The sequence below is a fragment of the Pholis gunnellus genome (genome assembly GCF_910591455.1).
Source record: "Pholis gunnellus genome assembly, chromosome: 23".
NCBI classification, from domain to species: Eukaryota; Metazoa; Chordata; class Actinopteri; order Perciformes; family Pholidae; genus Pholis; species Pholis gunnellus.
The window spans coordinates 10,550,444-10,568,128 of record NC_136550.1 but is presented as its reverse complement, the minus strand read 5'-3'; the positions used below and the strand labels follow the sequence as shown (position 1 = coordinate 10,568,128).

The 17,685-nt window shown below is 40.9% G+C and overlaps 1 protein-coding gene and 2 long non-coding RNA genes across 4 annotated transcripts; 2 read left to right on the top strand and 1 right to left on the bottom strand.

Annotated features, from left to right (window-relative positions):
• The first annotated feature begins 1,427 nt into the window (after positions 1-1,427).
• On the top strand, positions 1,428-7,065 carry LOC306714463. Of its 2 annotated transcripts, XR_013767633.1 has the most exons (16): positions 1,428-1,628; positions 2,208-2,234; positions 2,479-2,511; positions 2,716-2,765; positions 2,947-2,992; positions 3,164-3,202; positions 3,423-3,465; positions 3,654-3,708; positions 4,079-4,121; positions 4,197-4,368; positions 4,452-4,504; positions 4,913-4,964; positions 5,694-5,752; positions 5,946-6,008; positions 6,601-6,641; positions 6,817-7,065. It is a non-coding gene; the product is annotated as an uncharacterized lncRNA (long non-coding RNA). The 2 variants fall into 2 exon arrangements; XR_013767632.1 differs by lacking the exon at positions 4,197-4,368.
• A 3,194-nt stretch (positions 7,066-10,259) lies between these two features.
• Positions 10,260-14,618, top strand: LOC306715019. Its single transcript, XR_013767651.1, has 13 exons — positions 10,260-10,447; positions 11,032-11,057; positions 11,301-11,335; positions 11,541-11,590; positions 11,772-11,828; positions 12,000-12,038; positions 12,259-12,301; positions 12,490-12,544; positions 12,914-12,957; positions 13,285-13,337; positions 13,747-13,809; positions 14,180-14,220; positions 14,393-14,618. It is a non-coding gene; the product is annotated as an uncharacterized lncRNA (long non-coding RNA).
• Positions 14,619-15,350: 732 nt separating this feature from the next.
• Positions 15,351-17,069, bottom strand: arl2 (ADP-ribosylation factor-like 2). The gene is made up of 5 exons (XM_079185268.1): positions 16,904-17,069; positions 16,680-16,790; positions 15,993-16,155; positions 15,708-15,788; positions 15,351-15,574 (listed from the first exon to the last, which is right to left on the bottom strand). The coding sequence occupies exons 1-5, from the start codon at positions 16,966-16,968 to the stop codon at positions 15,440-15,442; spliced, it is 555 nt and encodes a 184-aa protein (XP_079041394.1). The 5' UTR covers positions 16,969-17,069; the 3' UTR covers positions 15,351-15,439.
• Positions 17,070-17,685: the final 616 nt, after the last annotated feature.

Below are 17,685 nucleotides of genomic sequence, written 5' to 3'. Positions count from 1 at the left end.
ACAGCCGGGTAGCGAGGCTTCGGACGTCATCATTTTTGGCTCCTCCCCTACATGAAGCAAGCCTCGATACGCGCTTCGAGGAAACGCCCCCTCCATTACTCGACACACGCTTCGAAGCGTCGGCACATCTCGTAACAACACTACCTGTAACACTCTGTACATGTTGAGTTTACATTAAAAGCCAATGGTTCCTGGACTCCTGTGTGCTGCAGTTGGGTCCATACACAACCTGTTGCAGGTGGTCTGGTAGAATGAGAGCAGTCAGACAAAACACTGTTTGATGTAAGGATAAGCCCTTTAGTAGTTTACCTGGTGATGGCTCCATGGACACTTGTGTGGCCTGATATAGATCGGTATTTGTTAGATGTCAAGACAAAAGAAAGGTATAGTTGATTTGATAAGTGCATTTGAATATTATGTAATAGAGTACACAGATTTAAATGGACGGTGCTAAGAAACCTGAGACAGGAGTTAGGATTTGTGGCAGCAATACCAGCTAAAGGAATTGGAATCGACTGATAATCTAGAGGTTCACACAGTGGCGATGCTGGCAATGCTGGTTGCACTACGATGGGTGGAAAAAAACAAGACAAGAAAAGGTGTTTTATATGCTCCGACTCATCTTCAGCCCTAGCAAGTTTTAGGTGTTTTCAGTCTAACAGCTGTCAAGACATAATGTATGAAGTCCTTCAGTCAGCTACAAGAATAACTAATCAGGGAGGTCAGGTTGAATTCCTGTGGGTACCAGCACATGTAGGGAATGAGACGGTGGATGAGTTGGCAAAAAGGGCTTTAAAGAAATGAAATGTAGATTAGTATCAGTAAGGCAGAGGTTAAATATATTATCTGGGAAAATATCAACCGAAATAGGCGGGACAGAGGAGAAAGGGAGATATTTATATCTTATTCCAGAGTGTCAAAGTTACCAGGGTAGGAAGTTGGAATAGGAGAGAGGAAACGGTGTTGACAAGGTTGTTGTTGTTGGGCCTTAATGCAATAAACAAAACACTGAAAATGATAAACACCAGACAGGTGGCGTGGAGGAGTCAGTTGAGCACGTAGAGGTGCGTGTGAGATGTAGAGAGAGATGATGAGGAATAATCTGAGGGAATTAGAGGTGCATGAATGCTCACTGAAAGCAGTATTGAGCACAGGTTAGGGTACTGTTAGGTTTCTTAAGGAACACAGGGGTTTTTACAAGGTATGATTGAAATGCAGGGCTATGGTACAAGGGTGCTGGTTAGAGTGATTTTTATTATTTGTTTGGGGGTAAAGATTGTAAGTCTATTGTCTGATCCCCACTCCGGAGCAGAAGGTGGCGGTAATGCACCAATAAGCTGGATAACAACCACCATAAAACCAGAAGTTATTTTAGGTGTGTGCGCGTGCGTTACCCTCTCTGTGCGCCAGTGTTTTGATGATGAAGTCCAGCGTTGGGGAGATGGTGCAGACGTCTTCTCCATTGAACTTCTTCACGATGGTCGTCTTACCCGCGTTGTCCATAACTCTGCACGAGCCAGGTTAAAGAAGAAACGCACACTTCTAAATATCCTAATTTAATTAAGACGTTACTGTCTCTCAGAACCCCAGATTTAGTGAACCAACAGGGCTTCTCTCTTCTGTTCGAGGTAAGACTTCTCACATTGCTGGTTAGAGCTCCTTTACTTTGAAACGTGTATAATATAGTAGATAATACTTTATGCATTGACAATACATTGCATCACTTATTGAGATACTTCTCAACTTAGTTACAAGACCACGTTGTGTTTAAGTTAGCAGCTTCTGTGCAGCGTTTCAGTGACTCATCGACCAGAGTATATCACAATCCTTAACCATCCGGCACTAAAACGCATTATTTTAATCGGATTAGTTCAATGAACATGAACGACAACGTGTTTTCTAGATGTTGCACGGAGTATTTAGTGTGTAACACGAGTTAAACACGTTCTTGTTGAACTCTTCTAGCAATGGCCGCTGCTAGTTAGGAGTGGCTGCCTGCAGTGTCTCTCAATGATGATAATTACACAGACCTGTACTGACTGACTGTGACTGTATTGAATTATTCTGATGTGAGATACGTATATATATTTTTCTTAACTCGTGCCATCCAGAACTCTGCTCGTGGAGGGTCACGTGTTAGCCGGCCACATGAAGTTAGCCTGCTAGCTAACGCGTCATGCTAAAGCAATTCTTTCTCTGATTCACAGATGGAGACGAAACTGCTCGCTGTCAAGGTAATTTATCTACACCACGTGGCTCGATGTGATGTAGCATCACATGTATATTATATTGATGTGTTTGGTTTAGCTCTACATAACTGAGACCCCTTCATGCTACAGTGATGTTCAATTTGAACTCTCTCACTGAAACTCTTTTGAGGAAACTTCACACCAAATTCTGAGTAGCATGAAACTTATCCCATAAGTGAGATGCGTGAAGTCGACTTAGAACTCATGACATTCATTCTTCCTCCTCCAGGTGTGAGCAGACTGTGGCTGAACTCTACATGAGGTAATTTAAAGATCACTTCTTCAGATCAGAACCCGTTGACTCTGGCTGTCCGGTGCTGCAGTGATGAATCAATGAATTATCTTTACCTGAATCAGCCTTTGAAGAAGAAACTTCTTTACCAGATTCTGAGAAGCATAAAAATCACATTTTGTTAAACGGTAATATTAAAAGTTCCCCGTCTAAATCTGAGCTCTCCTCCTCCAGATGTTCACGGGCGATCACAGATGTGGATCAAGAATGAAGGACGTCTGCAGGTGAGCTAGACTGAAGCTAGAAGGAACCGTCAGATTCCACAAGGGCCATAAATGATGAGTTTTTAATAGACAAGCATATATCTGACATTTGTGATGCGAGTTATTAAGCTGATGAGCCCTTGAGAATACTGACGCTCAGATGTACCCCTCACTTTATGGCTAACGTGATGTTTCCTTTCAGGTTGTTCTGCACGGTCGACTCTCTAAACTCTACAAAGTTCACAATGGTGAGAAACATAATTTATTTGAGTTTATTCAGTGGCGGTGTGTAAACATGATGCTTACAAGCATATGCCTGATTCAAGTGATGTCAGCCTTCAATCTGATTACCTCTAGAGAACCTTAATGTGACACAAAGTTATTGTTGGACTCTACTGAAGTGCTTTTGTCTCCTGCAGAGCCTTGAAAGGATTCATGAAGAGGATTAAAGCTTCATGGTAACTATTGTTTTCCTTCCTGAACATATTACAGTAATGTACATGTTGTCGTAATGCAGTTTCAATGATGATTAACTTAGCTCACTTTGAACCAATGTGAAACGACACGAACTTCTGAGCAACTGCATTATTTTAGATTTGGTGCCAGTTTACCTTCTGGATTGTATTTAAGTTGTAACAATCCTATTCTAAACTTTTATTGTTCATCTCTTGCCAACAGATGATTCTTTGACTACTTCAACATGATTGTGGTCTAGTTGAAGGTAAGATATCAACATTTAGAGGATTGGTACCTGTAGCCTTTATTCCCAGACCTGCTGAAAATGATGAGATATATATGGAATCTCGTTCGTCTGAACTAATGTTGAGAAATATCATATCTGACATCAGCGATGGTCAACAGTGAGTGGTGTTCGTTTGTGTGCTCAGTACTGAGTGTAGTCTGTTGCAGGTTTCTGGCTTCAGAGGATGCTGCCATCTTCTCCACAACAACGGTCTTTGTCCAGGTGAGCGAGCTCTTTAGATGTTAACTAGGTGATCGACACCCAGTCTGAAGTTTAGTCTGATTTACAACTAGAAATGTTTCCTTCATGATGACATCCGCACACGTCTTACGCCTTGGTTCAACGCCAGAACCTGCAAAGGTGGACCCACTGGTGTTACCTTGGCAATAAGGGGAAGACTCGTTGGGGTTGCCAACAGTCTGAATGGAAACTAAACGTGGATTTGACTAAATAACTGAATTGTGACACTAGCCTGCCAGTGAGATGTGGGTGATAATAGAAGTTTCGAACATGATATAAAAATCTAAATATGTCGTTTCTTTAGCTGATGTAGTGAAAGTGTCCTAACAAGTTCTTTTTCTTCACCCACTAGGACCGAGCTGCCTGACAAGCTGGATCTGGATGAAAATGGAACGGTATGTTTGAATCTCATCCACCACAGTGACACGATTGTAGAGTGAGATGATGATGAAACTCTGGTCCTTTTCCAGTCCTCATGCTCTCCAGGTACCAGACTATCCATCCGATGGACCATCAGACTCCCGTTGGTCCGATCAGACACTGAGAACCCTGAAACATGCTTTCAGGTGTAAAGTGATCTCCGGCTCCCTGAAGGGTTCTGATGGTGTGGATTGTTTGTTACCTGGTTAATGACTGAAAAAAGTATGCTGATCACATTCTTAACACTAGTTCTGTGCACCAACAGACAGGTCAACTTAATAACGTTTCTTCTTCTTTGTTCTTAGATGTCGACCTCTATGCTGAGCTCAGTATGATGTCATCTGGATTGCCCAGGCTTGTAAGTTGTAGATGTCTGTCTGTGATTATTTGTGAATGTTAAAGGAGCAGTGTGTAGGTTTTAGGAGAATTTATTGTCAGAAATTGAATATAATCACCGGGGGGAGGGGGAATGTGTTCTGAAAAAGACTTGTCCACTACTTGTATGCAGTCTTAGTTTGAACAATAGAAGTATTTCTTTCACCTCAAAGCCGTCATGGCGCGCTGCCGTTGGGAGGAGTTACAGTTGGATACCATCGTGTCGCTAAATCTTACACACTGCTCCTTCAGTAGAAGTGATGAGTTTGTTATTACCGCCCCAGTCTGATAATTCATGACTGATTGGTACCCCTCTGATCACACTAGAACTAATGATGTAGTCGTTCACATTAATCAAACTGGATGGACTAACCCGTTTCACTGCTTACAGGTTTGGTGTCGACCTCTTCTGTGTGACCAGCAGACCCCTGGGACCGTTGCAGGTAAATGACAGAGTCTAGTGATGTTTCTGGGATTGTAGACATGATGTAGACATACCCTCCAGTCAGGAGTGTCCCACCAGGCGCTTCTTTCTCCTCCAGTCAGCCTCCTCTCCTGTTGACCCTGTACGGCACCGAGAACCCTGAATACCTCCTTCAGGTCAAGGGATATATATAAACGATTAAAGGTGTAGATTTGTGTATGGATATAACAAATGTGTTTATAGCTAGAAGTGTATAGCTAGATTATTCTATATACATTAGTGGTTAGTGTAGACTTTGGAGCTAGCTATAGATGGATATATATGCCTTGTGTCAGGTGTAAAGTGACCTGCAGGAGTTCTGATGGAGAGAGAGAGCTGACTGTGAAGACATGACTGAGCACAACCTCTGATTACATCCCAGAAGCTAAATCCTACATTGTATTCTAATTTAACATTGTGCTGAAAACTTAAACTAAAGTACTGAAGCTTGGTGTCCTGGCCAAGAAAGGCAGCATTAACTGTTTCAGACAAAAGGGATGAACCCTAGTTATACCATTACATAAAGTTAATTCTTGTTGTTAATATAACACACTTAAGACTAATGCATTGAGATGGTAAATTAATGCAGTCAGAAGATAACACAGTCTCTGCAGCATGTTGTGGATTCATAAGGACACATTTTATAATGAATAACTGTAAAGCTTGGCCCATAACAATAATTATTTATATATAATTTTATTTCTTTTAGGTCATGCGGTGTGAAGTATCACAAGGTCTCGATCGTCTGCTTCCTGTCCGCTCATGTTGGTGAGTATTAAAAGTTTGAATTTGGAGAAGTTTATATTTGCTCGTTAATTGAAGTAGAAGTGATGAGTTTGTTATTACCGCCCCAGTCTGATAATTCATGACTGATTGGTACCGCTCTGATCACACTAGAACTAATGATGTAGTCGTTCACATTAATCAAACTGGATGGACTAACGCTCGTCTCTTGTTGCAGGTTTGGTGATGATGTCCAACTCTTCATTGTGGGGAACAGCAGAGACGCTTTAAACTGATCCAGGTAAATGAGAACCGTATAGTAATGTTTCTGGGATTAGGGATATGATGACTATGGTGACAGACAGTCATGGGTTAATCAGCCCCTTACTCCTCCAGTGGGCCTCCTCTCCTGTTGACCCTGTATGGCACTGAGGAACTTGACCTCCCTCAGGTGTAAAGTGACCTGATTGAGTGAGAGTGCTGGCTGTGAGGGCATAACTGAGAAGCTCTCTGCTCTCATCCCAGAAGCTAAATGCTAGATTTACACAGCTTGCAATTTGTATACCAATTAAAGGCATGTGAACAAAATGTGGTTAATATGGTTTGAACTGTACTATCTGGTATTTTATGATTTACTACTCGATGTACTTTATGTTGTTTCAGTAATAGTGTTTAAGACAAAAGGGACAGATGACTCAAAGCAACGGTTTAAATAAGAGAATTCTCCACAAAGAGTCAAACCATTATTAGCTGCGGTAGTTTACAACATCATGTTTTTAAATATTACTGCCCAATCTGAGAAGTTGTGACTGATTGGTATCCACTCTGCTTACAGTCTATGATCTGTTGTGTTTTGTGCACATTGTGATGTCTTGTGTTTATGATCTTGTCAGAGTCCTGCTGGGTCTGCTGCCGACTGCTTCTGGAGTTTATGGTAAGAATTCAAAACTTAAGCTTCAATATTTTCATCTAGAAGTGATGAGTTTATTTTTACCGCCCCAGTCTGAAAATTCATGACTGATTGGTACCCCTCTGATCAACATATTGACTTTAATGTTATGGTGCAAGTTTATGCTACTTGTTTGTTTCTAAATATTCTGTCTTTACAGACTCCGGCCAGACCTTGGACTCATCAGTTGTCTCATGCCACAGACACGGAAGTTTCCCGAAGACATGTTTACATATTCATAAGTACCAATGATAACCTGTAGTTCATGCTTATTGTATCAGACGAACAGGACAGCTGTAGGCATTATTTTGTCCATCTACTGTTCAATGCTTTCTTCGCTTGGATTTGTACTTCCAGGTAATTGGAAATTATTTACAAATAAATTCTTCATAAAAGTGTTTGTTTTCAATACAGCATATTTTGTTTTATTTGCCAGGATGCAAGAGTAACTCTAAAACTGCTACAAATGGTCATCAGATTCTCAGTCGCTTACGTTATTCACGACATAGAAAAGTATAACGGTGAGTTTTAGGTGATATAGTTCAACAGTCATGAGCTGAAGTATATTAAACCTGTAAAATGTAAGTCTCACATTTGAGGAGTTGGTACTATGAAGTAATGTGAATGATGCACTGTGTCTGAATGTATCAATTAAAGCATAAAATTAAGGTCTAAATCAACTAAATAGTTGATGCGAGACTGGCAATGTTACCACAAATGTCAATACAGTGAAAATATATGCTTTAAATCTCATAGTGATACTTGACACAATCTGGCATTGAGATTAAAACACTCTAGGAATGAGACCCTTTTTTTTGGTAGCTGGGTACAAAATGCACAAGAAAATGTGCTCTAAGACTCATTTTCTAATGTAATGCTAAAATGAATGGAAGAATACAATTTTGAGTTTACACACTTGAGAATGTATTTCAGAAATTAGCGCTGTCCTTGCTTTCAGTCATGACAAATCTTTATTCAAAAGGCATTTAAATGTTTTAGCACATGGTGGTCAGATAGGCAGGGTTGTCAGTAGTGATTCCGATTAGAAAACCTTGCAAAGATTCAAACCCACCAGTTGCAGACAAATAGCACTAATAAGATGATGGCAGAAAGATTTTTATGAGCTTGAGAAGAGAGGAATGCTGGCATGTTTTCAGAGTGGTTTTAGGAAGGGAAGGAACACCATGGACTCTGTGATAAGGCTAGAGACTGAAATAAAGGCCCAGGCTAATAGTCAGTCATTGGAGTATTTTTTGACATAGAAAAAGCCTTTGATGTGGAAAGGTTTGCTAATTAAGCTGCACAAAATGGGAATTGGGAGTTTATAACTGGGTAAAGGATTTTATGAAAAATTCAAGTACGCATTGAGTCAGACATGTCAAATCAATACTGATAATGGTACGCCTCGAGGTAGTGTGATTAGCCTGCTATGCTTCATGATTAATGACATATTCACAAAGGTACCAGTAGCTCTCTGCTGATGATGGGACGTTACGGGAAAAAGGAAGGAACATGCAGACAGAAAAGTACATGAAGCAATTGAGGTGGGGGTGTGATTGGGGGTTTAGGTTCTCAGTTGAAAACACTTTTTTTTCACCAGGAAAAGAATCAAGGATGGGATGAAGTTAAGGGTGTATGAGAAAGACTTAGAACATTTACATTTCTTGGAGTTCTTTTTGATTCACGGTCAACATGGTTAGACCATATCAGGAGAATAGAGGAAAAAAGTAATGAATGTGATGAGATGTGTGACTGGTAGGGGATGGGGAGCCAGTTCAGCATTAAAAACCATGTATCTGGCCTTGATAAGATCTGTGTTGGATTCCGGCAGCATAGCAGACGGATCAGCAGCCGAATCTCTAATTGGTAAATTGGATGTGGTTCAGGCACCAGGCATTAAGAGTTAGTGGAGCATTTAAAACATCGGCAGTAGAAATGGGAGAAATGCCGCTGGATTTAAGGAGAAAGCAACTAATGATGAACTACTGGGCTAATTTACAGAGACACGATGAGCTCACTCTACCTGTCAGCCACTCCCTCCTCATCAGTCTAACTCCCTTCACCTGTTCACTCACCTGCGTCTCATCACTAATCAAGCCACTATATAGACTCCTGCCTCTCATTGTCAGATTGTTTTTGGCTACTCGATGCCAGACCTTCCAGCGCTTTATCCCGGGCTGATTTCCTGTTGTCGACCCTTCTTGCCCCTGATGTACCCGTCTGGCCTGACTCCCGGTAAACTCACCAGCCTTTTGTTCCTGACTTGGAATCATTCTGCTGCTCTGCCAGAGACTCTCCTGTAACACTCTGTACCTGTTGAGTTTACATTAAAAGCCAACAGTTCCTGGAATCCTGTGTGCTGCAGTTGGGTCCATACACAACCTGTTGCAGGTGGTCTGGTAGAATGAAAGCAGTCAGACAAAACACTGTTTGATGTAAGGATAAGCCCTTCAGTAGTTTACCTGGTGATGGCTCCATGGACACTTGTGTGGCCTGATATAGATCGGTATTTGTTAGCTGTCAAGACAAAAGAAGGGTATAGTTGATTTGATAAGTGCATTTGAATATTATGTAATAGAGTACAGTGATTATACACGGACGGCGCTAAGAAACCTGAGACAGTAGTGACATGATTTGAAGTGGCAACACCAGCTAAAGGAATTAGAATCAACTGATAATCTAGAGGTTCACACAGTGGAGATGCTGGTTGCACTACGATGGGTTGAAAAAGCAAGACATGAAAAGGTGTTTATATGCTCCGGCTCATCTTCAGCCCTAGCAAGTTTAAGGTGTTTTCAGTCTAACAGCCGTAAAGACATAATGTATGAAGTCCTTCAGTCAGCTACAAGAATAACTAATCAGGGAGGTCAGGTTGAATTCCTGTGGGTACATGTAGGGAATGAGACGGTGGATGAGTTGGCAAAGAGGGCTTTAAAGAAAGGAAATGGAGATTAGCATCAATAAGGCAGAGGTTAAATGTATTATCTGGGAAAATATCAACCAAATGTGGCGAAATAGGTGGGACAGAGGAGAAAGGGAAACATCTATATCAATAGTGTCAAAGTTACCAGGATAGGAAGTAGGAACAGGAGAGAGGAAACTGTGTCGACAAGGTTATTGTTGGGCCGTAGTGCAATAAACAAAACACTGAAAATGATAGAAAACACCAGACAGGGTGGTGTGACGGATATGGAGAAGAGGAGTCAGTTGAGCATGTTGTGAGTATGAAATGATGATTAACAATCTGAGGGAATTAGAGGTACATGCACATTAAAAGGAGTCCTGAGCACAGGTTAGGGTACTATTAGCTTTATTAAGGAACACAGGTTTTTTTTATAGGGTATGATTGAAATGCAGGGATATGGTACAAGGGTGCTGGTTAGTGATTTTTTTTTTTTTGTTTTGTTTTCCTCTTTTGTTTTTTATCACTTAGTTTGTTTTGGAATAAAGATTGTAAATCTTGTCTGTTTCACACTCCGGAGCAGAAGGTGGCGGTAATGCACCAATAAACTGGATTTAAAAAAGACCGTAAAACCAGAAGAAGTTATTTTAGTTGTGTGCGCGTGCGTTACCCTCTGTGCGCCAGTGTTTTGACGTTGGGGAGATGGTGCAGACGTCTTCTCCATTGAACTTCTTCACGATGGTCGTCTTACCCGCGTTGTCCATAACTCTGCACGAGCCAGGTTAAAGAAGAAACGCACACTTTTAAATATCCTAATTTAATTAAGACGTTACTGTCTCTCAGAACCCCAGATTTAGTGAACCAACCGGGCTTCTCTCTTCTCTTCGAGGTAAGACTTCTCACATTGCTGGTTAGAGCTCCTTCACTTTGAAACGTGTATATTATAGTAGATAATACTTTATGCATTGACAATACATTGCATCACTTATTGAGATACTTCTCAACTTAGTTACAAGACCACGTTTTGTTAAAGTTAGCAGCTTCTGTGCAGCGTTTCAGTGACTCACCGACCAGAGTTCATCACAATCCTTAACCATCCGGCACTAAAACGCATTATTTTAATCGGATTAGTTAAATGAACATGAACGACAACGTGTTTTCTAGATGTTGCACGGAGTATTTAGTGTGTAACACAAATTAAACACGTTCTTGTTTAACTCTTCTAGCAATGGCCGCTGCTAGTTAGGAGTGGCTGCCTGCAGTGTCTCTCAATGATGATAATTACACAGACCTGTACTGACTGACTGTGACTGTATTGAATTATTCTGATGTGAGACACTTGTGCTAAATGTATTTTTCTTAACTCGTGCCATCCAGAACTCTGCTCGTGGAGGGTCACGTGTTAGCCGGCCACATGAAGTTAGCCTGCTAGCTAACGCGTTATGCTAATGAAATTCTTTCTCTGGTTCACAGATGGAGACGAAACTGCTGCTGTCAAGGTAATTTATCTACACCACGTTGTTCGATGTGATGTAGCATCACATGTATATTATTACGTTGACGTGTTTGGGTTAACTCTACATAACTGTGAGCCCTTCATGCTACAGTGATGTTCTATTTGAACTCTCTCACTGAAACTCTTTGAGGAAACTTCACACCAAATTCTGAGTAGCATGAAACATATCTCATAAGTGAGATACGTGAAGTAGTCTTAAAACTCATGACATTCGTTCTTCCTCCAGATGTGAGCAGACTGTGGCTGAACTCTCTACATGAGGTAATTTAAAGATCACTTCTTCAGATCAGAACCCGTTGACTCTGGCTGTCCGGTGCTGCAGTGATGAATCAATGAATTATCTTTACCTGAATCAGCCTTTGAAGAAGAAATTTCTTTACCAGATTCTGAGAAGCATAAAAATCACTTTTTATGAAATGGTAATAATTCAAAGGTCCCTGTCTAAATCTGAGCTCTCCTCCTCCAGATGTTCACGGGCGATCACAGATGAGGATCAAGAATGAAGGACGTCTGCAGGTGAGCTAGACTGAAGCTAGAAGGAACCGTCAGATTCCACAAGGGCCATAAATGATGAGTTTTTAATAGGCAAGCATATATCTGACATTTGTGATGCGAGTTATTAAGCTGATGAGCCCTTGAGAATACTGACGCTCAGATGTACCCCTCACTTTATGGCTAACGTGATGTTTCCTTTCAGGTTGTTCTGCACGGTCGATTCTCTAAACTCTACAAAGTAGCTGCAAAGTTCACAATGGTGAGAAACATGATTTATTTGAGTTTATTCAGTGGCGGTGTGTAAACATGATGGTTACAAGCATATGCCTGATTCAAGTGATGTCAGCCTTCAATCTGATTACCTCTAGAGAACCTTAATGTGACACAAAGTTATTGTTGGACTCTACTGAAGTGCTTTTGTCTCCTGCAGAGCCTTGAAAGGATTCATGAAGAGGATTAAAGCTTCATGGTAACTATTGTTTTCCTTCCTGAACACATTACAGTAATGTTCATGTTGTCATAATGCAGTTTCAATGATGATTAACTTAGCTCACTTTGAACCAATGTGAAACAATACGAACTTCTGAGCAACTGCATTATTTTAGATTTGGTGCCAGTTTACCTTCTGGATTGTATTTAAGTTGTAACAATCCTATTCTAAACTTTTAATGTTCATCTCTTGCCAACAGATGATTCTTTGACTACTTCAACATGATTGTGGTCTAGTTGAAGGTAAGATATCAACATTTAGAGGATTGGTACCTGTAGCCTTTATTCCCAGACCTGCTGAAAATGATGAGATATATATGGAATCTCGTTCGTCTGAACTAATGTTGAGAAATATCATATCTGACATCAGCGATGGTCAACAGTGAGTAGTGTTGGTGTTTGTGCTCAGTACTGAGTGTAGTCTGTTGCAGGTTTCTGGCTTCAGAGGATGCTGCCATCTTCTCCACAACAACGGTCTTTGTCCAGGTGAGCGAGCTCTTTAGACGTTAACTAGGTGATCGACACCCAGTCTGAAGTTTAGTCTGCTTTACAACTAGAAATGTTTACTTCATGATGACATCCGCACACGTCTTACGCCTTGGTTCAACGCCAGAACCTGCAAAGGTGGACCCACTGGTGTTACCTTGGCAATAAGGGGAAGACTCGTTGGGGTTGCCAACAGTCTGAATGGAAACTAAACGTGGATTTGACTAAATAACTGAATTGTGACACTGCCTGCCAGTGAGATGTGGGTGATAATAGAAGTTTAGAACATGATGTAAAAATCTAAATATGTCGTTTCTTTAGCTCATGTAGTGAAAGTGTCCTAACAAGTTCCTTTTCTTCACCCACTAGGACCGAGCTGCCTGACAAGCTGGATCTGGATGAAAATGGACACGGTATGTTTGAATCTCAACCACCACAGTGACACGATTGTAGAGTGAGATGATGACGCATGAAGGTGTTCCCAGTCCCCACTCTCTCCAGGTACCAGACTATCCATGCATTATACCATCAGACTCCCTGTTGGTCCGATCAGACACTGAGAACCCTGAAACGTGTTTTCAGGTGTAAAGTGATCTCCGGCTCCCTGAAGGGTTCTGATGGTGTGGATTGTTTGTTACCTGGATAATGACTGAAAACGTTTGCTGATCACATTCTTAACACTAGTTCTGTGCACCAACAGACAGGTCAACTTAATAACTTTTCTTCTTCTTTGTTCTTAGAAGTCGACCTCTATGCTGAGCTCAGTATGAAGTCATCTGGATTGCCCAGGCTTGTAAGTTGTAGATGTCTGTCTGTGATTATTTGTGAATGTTAAAGGAACAGTGTGTAGTTTTTAGGAGACTTCATTGTCAGAAATGTAATATAATCACCGGGGGGAGGGGGAATGTGTTCAAACTAAGACTGCATACAAGTAGTGGACGAGTTTTTTTTCAGAACAATAGAAGTATTTCTTTCACCTCAAAGCCGTCATGGCGCGCTGCCGTTGGGAGGAGTTACAGTTGGATACGATCGTGTCGCTAAATCTTACACACTGCTCCTTCAGTTGAAGTGATGAGTTTGTTATTACCGCCCCAGTCTGATAATTCATGACTGATTGGTACCCCTCTGATCACACTAGAACTAATGATGTAGTCGTTCACATTAATCAACCTGGATGGACTAACGCTCGTCTCTTGTTGCAGGTTTGGTGATGCTGTCCAACTCTTCATTGTGGGGAACAGCAGAGACGCTTTAAAGTGCTGCAGGTAAATGAGAACGTATAGTAATGTTTCTGGGATTAAGGACATGATGAATACCCCTTAGCAGTCAAGGGTTGCACAGGCCCTTACTCCTCCAGTGGGCCTCCTCTCCTGTTGACCCTGTATGGCACTGAGGAGCTTGACCCCCCTCAGGTGTAAAGTGACCTGATGGAGTTCTGATGGAGTGGGAGTGCTGGCTGAAAATATCTCTGCTCTCATCCCAGAAGCTAAATGCTACATTTACACAGCTTGCAATTTGTATAAGTCAAAAGCATGTGACGTTAAGTTGTGACTGCTTAGTATCCACTCTGCTTACAGACTATGATCTGTTGTGTTTTGTGCACATTGTGATGTCTTGTGTTTATGATCTTGTCAGAGTCCTGCTGGGTCTGCTGCCGACTGCTTTTGGAGTTTATGGTAAGAATGCAAAACTTAAGCTTCAATATTTTCATCTAGAAGTGATGAGTTTATTTTTACCGCCCCAGTCTGAAAATTCATGACTGATTGGTACCCCTCTGATCAACATATTGACTTTAATGTTATGGTGCAAGTTTATGCTACTTGTTTCTAAAATGATGTCTCTTTCCAGATCTTTGACTCATCAGTCGTCTGTTGCAGGAAGTTTCCCAAAAGCTCCAGGAATACTTCAGAAGTCATGTTTATATGTTCATAAGTACCAATGATGACCTGTAGTTGGTGCTCATTGTATCAGCTGGACAGTTGTGTGTATTTTGTCTATGGATCGGTTAATGCTTCCTTCACTTGGATGTGTACTTCCAGGTAACTGGAAATTATTTTCAAATAAAGTCATCAAAGCACATTTTGTGTAGTTTTTTTTTTTTTTTTTATATCCCAGGATGTAAGATTGAAGTTAAGAACTGCTATAAGTAGTCATCAGATTCTCAGTCACTTACGTTATTCACAACATGGAGAAGTATAATGGTGAAATAGTTGAACAGTTGTTAGCTGAAGTATATTAAACCTGTAAATCTCACATTTGAGAAGCTGGTACTATGAAGTGCCGTGCCTGAATTTATCAATTGACTAAACTGCAGAATCAGTCTAAAATCAACTGTACATGGCTGATGCCAGACTGGAGGTGTTATCCAACGATCAAGAGATTTGGGTTCTGAAGTAACCTCAAATGTTAATACAGTGAAAAATATGCTTTTTTTTTTTTTTTTTTTTGGTCTACAAAATACATAAGCTAAAATGTGCTCTAAAGGACCAGTTTGGAAATGCTAAAATTAATGGAAGTCTACTTTCATGAGTTAACACTTGAGGATGTATTTCAGAAATTGGATTTCAGTCATGACAAATCTTTATTCAAAATACATTTAAATGTATAAGAACATGGTGGTCAGGCATTGCATACTGTAAACAAACTTCATTTAAAGTTTCCATGTGTGAATTAATGTTCATGTTGACACATTTTCTTGCTGTTATGTTTTCCATCTACATAACTGATTAAACTGTAAATACAAAATAAAATGTATATATAAACCAGGTTTTTATAAGTGTTATAGATACAGACAGCAGCACTGATATCTGGTGACCCCCAAACAGCTGAAGGGACAAAAAGAAAATGTTTATTTTGATCAGCGTAGTCCAACGAGCCTGGTCTGTGCTCAAACACTCAGTCAGTGGTGAAGATCCGTGCAGCGATATCATCTAACAGCCAGTCCACTCCAGCTAACAAGTTGTCTCCTGTGACTGCGCTGCAGCCAATGATACACCAGTGATGACTTTTGATACTATCCAGGGCCATCGCCTGCAAGAAAACAATGACACACATTGTGATGGGCAAGTTCTGCATAATCTGACATGAATTTATAGCAGCAACAGTGAAAATAAAATTATAATCCACTACGTAAAAAAGTAATTAGGGGGGGACTAGACCTTACCTCTCGTATTGCCTCTTTGGACAGGGCTCCTGGTAAATCCTGTTTGTTGGCAAACACCAGCAGCGTTGCGCCGGCTAACCTCTGCATGGAGGAAAGGACAGACTCAATACAGAGATCGATGTAATAATCAAACTAAACAGAATCATGGATTTCTGCTTCAAACAACGCAAGAATAAAAAGAGGATTCTTCACCGTTATCCCTAGCAGTGTCTTTGTGGCTGACTCCAGAATAAAGGACCTGCTATTGACCACTACACCATACATATACTGTGTGTGTGTGTGTACCTCCTCCTGCAGCAGTGCACTAAGCTCTTGTCTGCAGTCCTCCAGTCTGAGTCTGTCTGCGCTGTCCACCACCCACACCAGCCCGTCTGTGCTCTCAAAGTAGTTCCTCCAGTAGGAGCGCAGTGACTTCTGACCCCCCACATCCCAAATATTCAGTTTAAACCTAAGAAAAAACACAGAGAGAGGAGAACATGAGGAAGACTGGAAGACTGCATCCCGATAATGGATCCTGGCTCGGAAAGCTACATGAATGTGGGAAAGAAAGGAGAGTTCAATAAGAATAGAGGATTTAAAAATAACTTATTTTCTCCACGGTTGCTTATTCAGTTGGCTGTGAGGCATACATGACTTTATAACTGGCTTACTGTGTGTAAGTCAAGTGTTTATTTTGACTCAGTTATATGTTTTGAGTGAATAAAGGCCTTTTCCCAAATCAAGTACAACACAACTCTGGTCAAGCCACAGCCCTTTCTCACAGCAGCCATTTAGACAATGTGTCCGACAGTGTGACAACAGAGAGCATTCATTTTAATATTCACACATACGACACTGTTAGCTAAACGTCTTCAATGAAAATTGCCCATTGAGAACAAGCGTACAAAGTCTGTTGTGTTGGAAGAAATAAAGGGTCATGTTCTCTACGTTATTTTAGCTATGACATACTGTGTGTGTGCGCGCGTGCGTTACCCTTTGTGCTCCAGTGTTTTGATGTTGAAGCCCAGCGTTGGGGAGATGGTGCTGACGTCTTCTCCATTGAACTTCTTCAGGATGGTCGTCTTACCCGCGTTGTCCAGACCTCTGCACGAGCCAGGTTAAAGAAGAAACACTCACACACACACATCTCACTTTTAAATATCCTATATGCTACTTTTGTTTCATGCTAAGCTAGTAAAGCGTTACACACAGGATACAACATCAGCAGCCTCATCTCGCGCTCCTTCTGCTTCATCTTCTTTAAAATTGTCAACAAACCCATCGCGACTGCGTGGCGCTCAACTGCAGTTATGATAGATAGGCTACTTTTACCGATTTATAGTTTTGTATGAAAGATATTTAGCATCCATACAGAGCATGGCGTATCAGGAAGTGGATGTAATGCTAGTCCCGCCCAACGCAGCCACCAAGTGAACTGTTTTGGTAAGGAGCGACCGTTGATTGGTTGTTGGAGACGTTCGAAGCTGGTTCATTGGTCGTTGAACGGTTTAAGGTGTGACGCTGCGGGTTTGGTTGAGTTTGGTGCCCCCGTGTGTCAGTTGTGGGAATTACACATTTGATTTAAGCAATCTCGGAATTTTCGGACTGTCAAAGCTTGTTGGCAAAATAAAGAACACAAACTGTTATATTTCCAAAAATACTACATTTTTCTATTTGCACAATGATTCAAAACACTAATATGACACGGTTACTACACATATTGCAAATGTGTGTGTTTGTATATATACTATGTACTATGTATTGCTTGTAATACTATTTAATAGTTTATTTTCTATTGTAATTTAACTTTTTTACATATCTGTTTTTACAGTCTGTACGTGTGTGCGCACGCGCGTGTGTGTGTATGTGTGTGTGTGTGTGACTACATGTCGTGCAGCAATCCTGTATATTGACTATAGAAACCCTGAATCCTTGAATAAGTGGCGAAAACAATAATACAATTCATACCATTTTCATAAAAGAGAAAAACAAACATTCA